The sequence below is a fragment of the Alosa pseudoharengus genome, unplaced genomic scaffold, assembly GCF_046254945.1.
Source record: "Alosa pseudoharengus isolate Yale_2024_CS ecotype anadromous, Long Island Sound unplaced genomic scaffold, YU_APseudo_1.1 YU_APseudo_1.1_scf_3, whole genome shotgun sequence".
Lineage (NCBI taxonomy): Eukaryota > Metazoa > Chordata > Actinopteri > Clupeiformes > Clupeidae > Alosa > Alosa pseudoharengus.
In genome coordinates, this window is record NW_027468718.1 from 8,627,345 (window position 1) to 8,638,239 (window position 10,895).

The following is a 10,895-nucleotide window of genomic DNA, read 5'->3' on the forward strand; positions in this document are numbered from 1 at the left end:
CAACCTCTGTATGGACCAGAGGTGGACAACTCTGGCTCCAACTATCCAACTATGATTATTTATGTGCAATTAAAATAACTGATATCATTAATTAGTTGGCCCACCTGGCTGAAGAGTTGATCTAATTAGGATTAGCCGGTTTACCAAATGGTGGGAACACAATTGGTAGGGCTTTTCATTTCTGTCCACCTCTAATCTGCAAGAACCACAGGAGCAGTAGAAAATGATTGAATTAATTTGGAAACATCCCAAACCACTGACGCCAAACAAATCAATGAATCCTAAATATATCAACATACCAGAAAAACAAAAATGATTAAAACAAACACTCATTTCTGATGGGCACATCAAACAGCTTAGTTTCCATCTCCGACATCTAGTAAGCTGCAGCAGACCAGGGCCATCTAACCAACAAGACGTCCAGCCCGTCTCCTCGGACCAGGGCCATCTAACCAACAAGACGTCCAGCCCGTCTCCTCGGACCAGGGCCATCTAACCAACAAGACGTCCAGCCCGTCTCCTCGGAAACGGTGGAAAAACACACAGGGACTGACTTGCGGAACTCAACTTAGAAACTGGGCGTCTGAACATCACGGGTGTTCGTTTTGATAACTTGACTTTTCCCCCTCTCTCTCTAAAGTGTGTTTTCTTTAACAATGAATGGGACGATTCTATCAGCATTTTGGAAGGAGACTCTGATGTTTTTTTTTCCAAAGAAGGCTAGCTTTAAATGTGTGTGTGTGTGTGTGTGTGTGTGTGTGTGTGTGTGTGTGTGTATGTGTGTGTTTAAATAGCAAAGAGGAGGATATACTGTCAGCTTCCTGTCATTATGTAGGCACTGATGTTTAGCTGACACCTTTGTTCCACCTTGAAAAATAATTACAAGGTGACCTTTATGTGACCTTTTACAGCCTACAGTCAGGCCATCTGAAGTCACAACTCCTATAGGAAAGACAAGCACACGTATTGTATGCACATGACCACAAACACACACACACGTCGCACACGTATATGCACACGCACACACACACACACACGCACGCACACGTATATGCACACGCACACACACACACACGCGCACGCACACACACACACACACACACACACACACACACACACATATAATGTCCAGTATGATCTGAAACAACCAAAATCATCTGATAGTCTAAGATCGCTTGCCAAAAGGCATCGCATCAACAGAGATTTCAAATAAATGTAAGCAAAAAATACCTCAGGCGTGTTGTCACAGCCATATTTTTAATGCCTAAAAAGTTTAGAGTAGATCAATTTAGTTTGATATCTCAGTGAGAGTTGACAGCGTCTCGGCCTTTCTCATGTGAGAAAGAGCACCTGTAATGATTGGGTTGGACGATACCCAGCCAGCACTGCAGGCAGGTCGCGACCCCTTCCCCGTCACGACATGTCACGCACGCACACCCACACGTCTCTCTCTCTCCGCTCTCTGCAGCCGTGAACAACCCAAGGCTTGTCTGTTTTTATTTGATGACAAAGCCCTTCCTTCAGCACACGAGAGACGAGGCCCAGCGCCTTATAAGGGACGGAAAGTGCTGAGCAGCGCGGAGAAAAAGGGGGAAATTGGGGCTGCTGTGATGGTACAAGAGAAAGGAGAGAACGTTATCAACTCACTGAATGACTACATCACATGAGAATTGGCGCTGGGTACAAGAGAAAGGAGAGAATGTTATCAACTCACTGAATGACTACATCACATGAGTCGGAATAATTATTAGGAAAAGAGTGACACTGAGAGGAAGGCTAGGAGGTGACACCAAGGTCACACATGTAACATTACATCAGTAGAATCTTTCTCATACCAATAACATGTTTAGAGTTACCTGACTAGTGTACATTCTAAGCTTAATTATTTAAAAGTATACACGACATACATGCACAATACATACTTACATTATTTATTTGTACTGCACAGACAAGATTGACCAAAATGATCAGTGGATGAACTGAATGGGATGGCCACTTACTGTGACTGAGTGAACTCATATTTTGCGTGTCAACAGACATGCTAAAAGAGGTAAAACATCAGAGTTGAGATATTATTCCAAGAAACCAACCTCAAAAGAAGCATTCCCTGGCTGTAGCAGAGAAAATAAAAAAAAGACAGATGTTTTCATCTTGTGCTGATTTTTGCTTCTATTTCCAGAGGCATGCCATGGCAGTGTGAGAGGCTTGATCGCTTCAACCCTCCGAAATCCCCAATAAACGGAACCACATGTGAGTGAGAACCTGGATAAGACATGTAGCACCGTTACAGAGTGAGAGAGGCAGACTAGCATGAGAACTTGAACAGAAAAAATAACATGGGCAATTGAAGTAACACTTTACAATAATGGTGCATGAATAAGTGTTTTTTTTAAGATTTAACTAACGTATGAAACATTATAATAAAGTGTCCCCAAAATATGACCACCAACACAGAGAGACAAGAGAGGAAAATGTTCAGTGAAACCCAGTCAGAGTCAGCCAAGACAGAGTTGACTTCACCCTAAACAAGGCTATGTAGCTGCAGGGACATTGCTGACTGGTTCAGGGCCAGATATCAGCTTTGATCAGGAATGTGGTGAGTCGATAGTATCGGGCCATCGGAGGAGGACAGATATTTCTGCAGCAGCAGCGCTGAGGCTGAACATCAGCATTTGGCTGTGACCAGGGCTCACAATGGACAAAGACAGCCACTCAGACAGAGCCTCAGAGGACAGGGTGGGAAGTGTTATTTGGGGTGAAAGGAGTGTTAGTTAAGGTGAAAACCTTGGATTATTTGGGGTGAAAGGAGTGTTAGTTAAGGTGAGAACCTTGGATTATTTTGGGGGAATAGAGTAAATTGCCTCGTCATTATCTGATTTTTTCTCACTTTCGAAAAACACTTTTTAAAAAAACTTCTAACTGCACGTTTTTTTTTTTTGTTGGACTAAATGCTGTGATATTTCCATTTTCTAGAGTTTCAGTGGGAAAGGTGGGTGGGGTCCTCATTTTGTAACACATATTACAATGGCTCTGCTTTATCCAAATATTTCAAAACATCAATTATGTGGATACAAGATAAGTGCAAGCAATTGTTCTCTGTTCTGTGAAAGTCATTTATACAGTCTGACAGGCAAAATAAACATTTCTTCTTGAAGTCTTAATAAAGTGGCGATAAGATCATCCCTCTCTGTACCTAATTTGGTGCCAAACCTTGACTACATCATTTTCCTGTTCATATAAAAACGATGTCATGCAAACAGAGAGAGAGGAGAGAGAGAGAGAAAGAGAGAGAGAGAGCGATCACACTACCAATTCAAGAATGCAGTAGTACAATTCCAAAAAAGTTGGGTCGCTGTCTAAGAATGAAGAAAAACAGATGATTTGCAAATCATGTTAACCATATATTCGATTGAAAATAGTGCAAAGACAACCTATGAACTGTTGAAGGAGGGAAATGTTATTCTTTTTTTTGACATATATATGTTAATTTTGAATTTGATGCCAGCACCATGTCTCAAAATGTTGGGACAGGGGCAACAAAAGGCAGGACAAGTTTTGATGATAAAGACAACAAAAGGAGGAAAACTTCACAATTAGTTAGGCTAACTTGCACCATGATTGGGTATAAAAAGAGCATCCCAGAGAGGCAAAGTCTTTTAGAAGTAAAGTTGTTGGCATCAAATTCAAAATGTGCTTACATTTTCCAACATTTGATATGTTGTCTATGTCCTTTTTACAGCTAAATATGGGTTTAGGAGATTTGCAGATTATCACATTCTGTTTTCATTTACACAACGTCCCAACTTTTTTTGGAACTGGGGTTGTAAATTAAAGGATGAAATTCACATCCATAAGAGGCTTTCCCAAAAGCTTCCCCCTCTTCCACTGGGTTGCTCTGCTGTGGCCTAACCTGACCACACCCTGGTGCTGTGGGTCAGGGACGTGACCAGGGCGGAAGGATTGGCGGGACCGAGGCGTTTGTTTGCTCTGCTGATCTCTGCACCAGCTCCGCAAAGTCCTGGCGCCACACGAGACCAGCCCTCCAGCTCTGGTCATCTGCGCCCCAGACAAAACACAGCGGTCAGGGCAGGGCGAAAAAGAAAAAGACAGAATGGGGGAAACACACACACACACACACACACAATGGCGGGTGCCTGCTTCAGTCCTAGCTCACTCCAATCTAAGTCGGTCCAGGTGTTGCAGGCATGCTGGGAAAATATGAGAGTGGCCACAGAGGTCATATCAATAGCCTCTGGCTAAGATTACTGCTCGCTACAGTTTAGCACTCTCTTAACTCACTTAAACGATTTAAATGCCCTTGCATGCCATTTGAAAAGAATTATCCATGGTGGTTAGGTGTCAACAAACCATCTCTGTCCTCATTTTTCAAAACACAAACTCAGAACCCCAACTCATAACATATAGCCTGCTTTAATCCCATGTGGAGGAATACAGGAAACACAAAGCACACGTCCACCTTACAACTCAACACAATAAAACATTTTATTTCATATTTGTGTTCATTCACACTCACCCATTACACATTAAACTGATACATTATACACCACACATCCCTCACATAACAATACAGTATGCACATTAATACTGGAAGGCATTGGTATTGGTATACACATGCCATTTTTAGTGAAGAATGTTTGAGTGAGTGAGTGAGTGAGTGAGTGAGTGAGTGAGGGAGGGAAGGATGGAGAGATGGATGGATGAATGGGTTCATCAGCTGACAGTCCTTCAGAGTCGTAGTGTCTGGCGTTCATACTATTTTATCTGGCTCTTCATATGGCTGCAAAAGCCTGCAGTTGGCATTTCAGAGAGGTCAATGAATTACACTGCACCCTTCATGCAAACAACAGTTAGACAGAAGTAGCATTATGCATCAAAGTTTATATGAAAAGCGCATAATTCACTGCGAGACATAGAAAAGACAACACAGAGAAATGGTGCATTAAAAAAAGAACTGCAGATTATTTCTGCTTCTCTCCCAAGTCATGTGCTATCGAAAGTTGGCAAAGGCCACTGATACATTAGGCAGGAGGGAGGAGACTTTTATATGCGCAGCATCCACAGAGCGATATCAACTACACTTGCTGCCTTCCTTCCATCTTGAAAATCATTTTCCCAAAACAGCAAAGTCTGCCATCTTAAGTGCATTGTGTGCGAGTGAAGGTATTATTACTTATCTTCATATTTAGGCAACTTCCCTTCAAAAAGCTAATATATTGAAGTGCATAATGTGTGAGGTCCAGAGAACAACCACATTTACCTACCAAAGACAAATCGAGTATAGACAAACACTATCTACAGTATGGCACTGGAGATCGTAGCATGCTTTTACTGAAGTAGGCAAACCAGGTACCTGCTTAGAAACACACACACATGTGCACGTACACAAACACACACACACACACACACACACACACACAAACACAAAAACAAACACACACACACACACAACGTGGTCCCATCATTGCAGTAACAAGGCATCATACTGTGTATTTCAATATCTTCAAATACTGAAGCGAAACATTCAGCTGTAAATGCATTTTCTCCGGAGAGCCCTCCATGCCCGCACAAACCACCCTGGACTCGGTCAGCCCTTACTGGAAAATCAGGGTGACCAGCAAACACCCGACCCCACGACCTTTGAGCTAAATCAGAGCATACAGACTGCAAAGACAGACCAGGGTCATATGGTGCAGTAAACAGGGCAGGCTGGAGGAGGAATGAGTTGCCAAAGATCTAGCGATGATTATTATGAATATAGTGTATTATGGGTATCTGCCACGTCTATATCATACGCTGCATAGAAGCAATGACCTTTAATTAACTTCATTAAATACTCACTGCAGCATAGCAGGGGGGGTTTAAGTTTTAGATATTAAGGGCATTGCTATACTTTTACATGTAAGAGCATTGTTATAATGTTTTCCTTGATATTTTTGACTAGCATGTTTTTTTCACTGAACTTAAGTTCTTCTCTGAGTGTCAGTGAATGGTGTCTTGTGATACATTTACCACACAATAAAGGAACAATTGTCTAAAGTTATAAATACATGCCTGCACCCACTGTAAAACCACCATCATCGTATAAACTCTCCCAAATTATGACATATTCAGTGGAGCTGAAATAGCAGAGCTGTCGACTACAGAAACAATAAGCAGCCTATTTATTATGTTAATCTTTGGTTAGCTTGCTATATCAGAGGGCAATGCATCATCGAGTTTCCTTTTTCATTCGGATGGGAAAGTTTTTTTTTTTCTCCAACGGATGGATTGTTTTGTTTTCTCTCTTCTCGGAAAATAAGGCCTCTCTAATCTACGTTCTGCTATGCTGTTTTCTGCTCCATTCCTGATAGTGTTTGGTTCTTGGTCCACATGAGACATGAATAGACTAACATTAGTTAATGTTGTCTGGCAGTTCAGGTGATCAGGCAAGTAGGGTTTCAGTGACAGGCACTGTGAACTGGGCATGTGTTGAGCCTCAGACGACCTCTTTTGTCCGACCTCAAATCGGTCAGGCATATCAATCAACTGAAACAGAGCAAAAACATACAGCAAAACATTAGATGCTGAAATCAGTAAAATGGAGATATCACAAATATCACAGAGACAATTATCACAAAAGGCTTTTGATCATTCAATTTAGGTCAACTTGATCAATTTATAGATTGTCAATAACAACATTGCACGATGTACAGTATATTGTATACATACATTGCACATACATAAAACATAAAAACTGAGATAGTATTTTGACAATAGGTTTCTAGCAGCCAGAGACCTAAATAGCCCATCACACAAGATCATTATGTACGGTGTAGAAGCAGCTCTCGCTCCAGAAGTGACAGACTGTTGAGGAAAAAAGTTTGGCCTATAACACCAGCTTTGGATTGGAATGTCCTCAGTCACTAGCTAAACAGACTGACCAACACGCCAAGATTTCTATGCGGTCAGTCATGACAGTTACTGGGCCCACTCCCTCTGAGAGCCAGACACACCTACACCCATTCATTCATTCCTTCAAGTTACCGGACGATGGTTACTGCCCTTCCTGTTACCGGACCATATTTTTCTGCGAAAGGTGATTTTAAAACAGGGCAGTGACCACACAGACATCAGTTAAAAGCAACCCAACATTCTGGTTTCCTTCCATTCTTGAAAGACCTCAAGTGTATCCTCCACTGAAAGTTATTTTGGGCGGACATGTCAGACTTTACTTGACAAAGACAATAAGAACAGAAGTATTCATGCTCAGAATGTTTACTGTCGTGGCTGACACCAAGACCACTCTTGGGTCTGGCCAGCATGCGCGCGCGTGTGTGTGTGTGTGTGTGTGTGTGTCTGTGTGTGTGTGTTTGAATGAAGCATGATGAGTGTCATGTGTGGTTGACTTTATGTAGCCTGCCCTGTGTGGGTTGTGTTAGAATGTGACTGGTCTGCACTGGCATCTGTGTTTAGTGTGTGGTCTCTCTTTCTCTGTGTCTCTGTGTGTTTACAGTATGTGTGTGTGTGTGTGTGTGTGTGTGTGTGTGTGAATGTGAGTGATCTGGTGCATACATGTGTGTTTGTTTGAAAGGGGTTTGAGGTTTTGTTTGAGGTTTTGAGTGTATATTTGTGTGTGTTTGAATGCTAGTAGTCTTGTTTATATTGTGAGTGTGTGCTTGAACGTGTGTGGTCTAGTGTGTGTGTAGTGTGTTGTAACACCCTGTCACACTTTGGCAGCATTGGTCCAGACTCCGACTAAACGGCGATTAAACTCTTTTTTCTATATTTATTCCAATTTCCAAGAATGCCCGTTATTTGTTATGGTACCCAACTTGTGACAGCAACCAGAAATAAAAATCCCATTTGGGACCCTTATTTAGATTATTGTTATGGGAGTGATCACAGAGTCCTTCCACTCCACATCATCCCCTTGATCTGTCCACGACGGCAGCAGAGGTTACTTTCATGTTGTTCTATGGTGGTTCAGGACAACTGAGCCAAGCATGAAAGCTGCAGTCCAGGTCCAATCATGCGTGGCATGATTCAGCTCACCAAGTATTCAATCAAGGATGCCCACACTTATGTGCATACACCCAAATGACACACAAAACCACACACACACACACACACACACGCGCACACACACACACACGCACACACACACACACACACACACACACACACACACACACACACACACACACACACACACACACACACACACACACACACACATGGCACATCTAACTGTCCCCTGGCAGAAAAAATATCGTATCACAATGGGACCTTCCTGGCTAATTAACAGATAAATAAAAATAAATTGATGTCCATCTCTCACCCCTGAGTGACCCATCCTCAGACACTGTATCTGTCCCCTCATCTGAGATTCCAGCCTTTCTTCTGCCCCTTTTACACTGCGCCACTCATCCTCTCCAAACAGGAAATGGTCACAGGAAGTGGTCACTCCCCTGAGCTTCCTTGAGTAGGCCCCTGACAGGGTCCTAAGGAGCAGCTTTCCTCTCTCCACTCTGCCTTGGCTGGCAGTGGTGCAGTCGTGTGCATTAAGTCATTAATATTACCAGTATACTGCTCACAATGGCAACACACTATCAGTGAGCGCTGTTACTGTTGCAAAGTGTTGTAAATGCTTTATAAACTACATCAACAACAACTGGGTCACCATTCAAAGAGTTAATGAGTTGCAACGAAGTCAGAAGAACTCTTTCAAACATGAGCACTGCTACTTCATATAGAAATCACTCTACAGCATAGCATTTGCCTAAGTTCCTTTCTAAATACAAACCTGGAAACATCAAATGAATCATTCCAGAAACTCCAACACCTCCAGAGGGCATCTTAACTGGGCCTCTAGGCTGCCAGTCTATCAAGGAAAAACATCTCTATGTGCCCTAATTGCTCTTAAGTGGTGCCAGCCTTCAAGCGAAAAACAATGAAACTGCACCCCTGATAAAATGAAACTGGTCACTCAGTTCACAAGTTCAGCGGCAGGCCGCAGGAATTTAATAGCTGAAACAACTGCTTCACTGCAATTTTATTTGGCTGGTAAAAAAAATATGTGAAGACCTTTAAAAACGGCAGTTTGGAACAGAGGATAGAGGCAGCAACACATTGCTGGAATTTTTTGTGTTTAATTTCTGGCACATTCTGAGGACTCTGTTGGAAGCAGCTGGGAACAGCTTTATTTAGTCATTATACAGCCCGCTGTGTGGTTGGCCTCCGTCTACTGCTTTGGTGCTGTAAGCGATTGATCGGATTAGCTGTCTACCATTAGAGGAATAATGATTCTGAGGTCGTTCCCTTGCTATTGCTACTTGTTTTGTAAGGCTCACCAAATAATTTAATCTTTTTTCTCAAACACAGTAGCCTCAAATACAGCTTTTGGAGGAACATATTATTGTGAAGTTCATAGCCAAAGGAACCACAGAAGAACCACAGAAGAACCTTGAAATATTTTCACTGGACACAAGCTGAAGATTGATTTAGAGCTTTAGGAAGGAATTAGGAGAGTCGAATAACAAATCTCTGGACTCTGGACAAACCTTTTGGTGTTGGCATGTCACTGTACACCTGCTATACTGCTTATGGTTGTGATTTTTTACCGAATGCATTCATCAATGCAGAGCCGATCCTAAGTGTTTCCACCCAGAGTTCTTTTGCCTGACCACATTGAGCATGATCCCTGTGCAGGGCCGAGCGGTGTGGTGTGGATGACGGCCAGCATGTAGCACTGAATAACGTAAAAACACTCCCTTATTGGTTGTCACATTTCAGAGCCAGAGTTGTCATTCTGTCATCGGAAACTACACACAGCAATAAAACACCTCTCGTATATATAAGCACAATGTAGATGACACAACCTACACCTGTAAAGTGTTTTGGGGACTCTTCTAAACACCGTATTTTACATTAGCGAGAACAATCCTCAGGCCCTATGCCACTGATGAGTGCTTTATAGCTCCCACAGTACTATTTTATGTGCTTTTCTGGAGTCATTCAGACAATGTCACGCATACAGTGTTGAGCAGTCCCACCAGGTTCAACAGCAGCGGCGGGATACACACGCTACATAAATAAATGTCCATCTCGCTGTTCCTAGATGCACTGAAATACTTTGGAAAAGGGAAAGGGGAAGTCAGTGTGGTCTTTAAACACTGACACACGGACAACAAAAATGGCCATCAGCCATTCCGCCTCACGAAGGTGTCACCCCAAAGGAAGCCAGCCGCCCAGAACGGCCGTGGAAAACCATTGACAGTTTCCCGCAAAAAAAAAAGGTCAAGGTCTCACCTCTCTGAATGAAAGAATAGAGTTATTTTCCCATGGTCCTTTGGGAGCATGAGTAAATAATTGTTGCTCTATAATAGCAGGACCTTCCGCCAGGGTGGCAGCCAAAAGGAAGGGTCATTTCTACTCACTCTACTCAGTGGTGTGTAGGGGCAGTAAACCCTGCTGGACATCCAACACAGCTCATCTCAGTCCAGAGTGTTCTATATTCTCATGGCCATCTTTGACCGAAGCCCTTCCAAATAATAGTAATAATACTAAGGTAATAACACTTAATAGACTTTAGACTCAGAAAATGAAAACAGAGACATACCTCCCAAAAATCTGTATGATAGTATGACAGTATGTACAAAACTTTGGGCAAGAAAAGGAGGAGGATCTGCTTGTTTATTTATATACAATACTGAGTACCTGTAGCAATATTGCACGTTTACACACAGGATTGGCAACTGATTTGTGTATTTGAGTGTTTGAAAGTGGAAATTGTGTTTGTTGCGTGTATTCTGACATGTAAGCCGGTGCTGTGCTTACCCTCTTTGCGTAGGAAGCATTTCCACAGACAGAAGCACAGAGACAGGACTAGCAGAAAG

The 10,895-nt window shown here is 42.5% G+C and overlaps 1 protein-coding gene across 1 annotated transcript in view; it reads right to left on the reverse strand.

The window, feature by feature from the left end:
* Positions 1–4,485: 4,485 nt before the first annotated feature.
* LOC143100135 (OX-2 membrane glycoprotein) overlaps positions 4,486–10,895 on the reverse strand; it is a 23,547-nt gene continuing 17,137 nt past the window's right edge. Inside the window, exons 7-8 of the mRNA XM_076263082.1 lie at positions 10,837–10,895; positions 4,486–6,546 (exon numbers count right to left, since the gene is read on the reverse strand). The exon at positions 10,837–10,895 is cut by the window's right edge and continues 43 nt beyond it. Coding sequence (XP_076119197.1) covers positions 6,539–6,546; positions 10,837–10,895 — 67 coding nt within the window. The 3' untranslated portion in view covers positions 4,486–6,538. The remainder of the gene's footprint in view (positions 6,547–10,836) is intronic.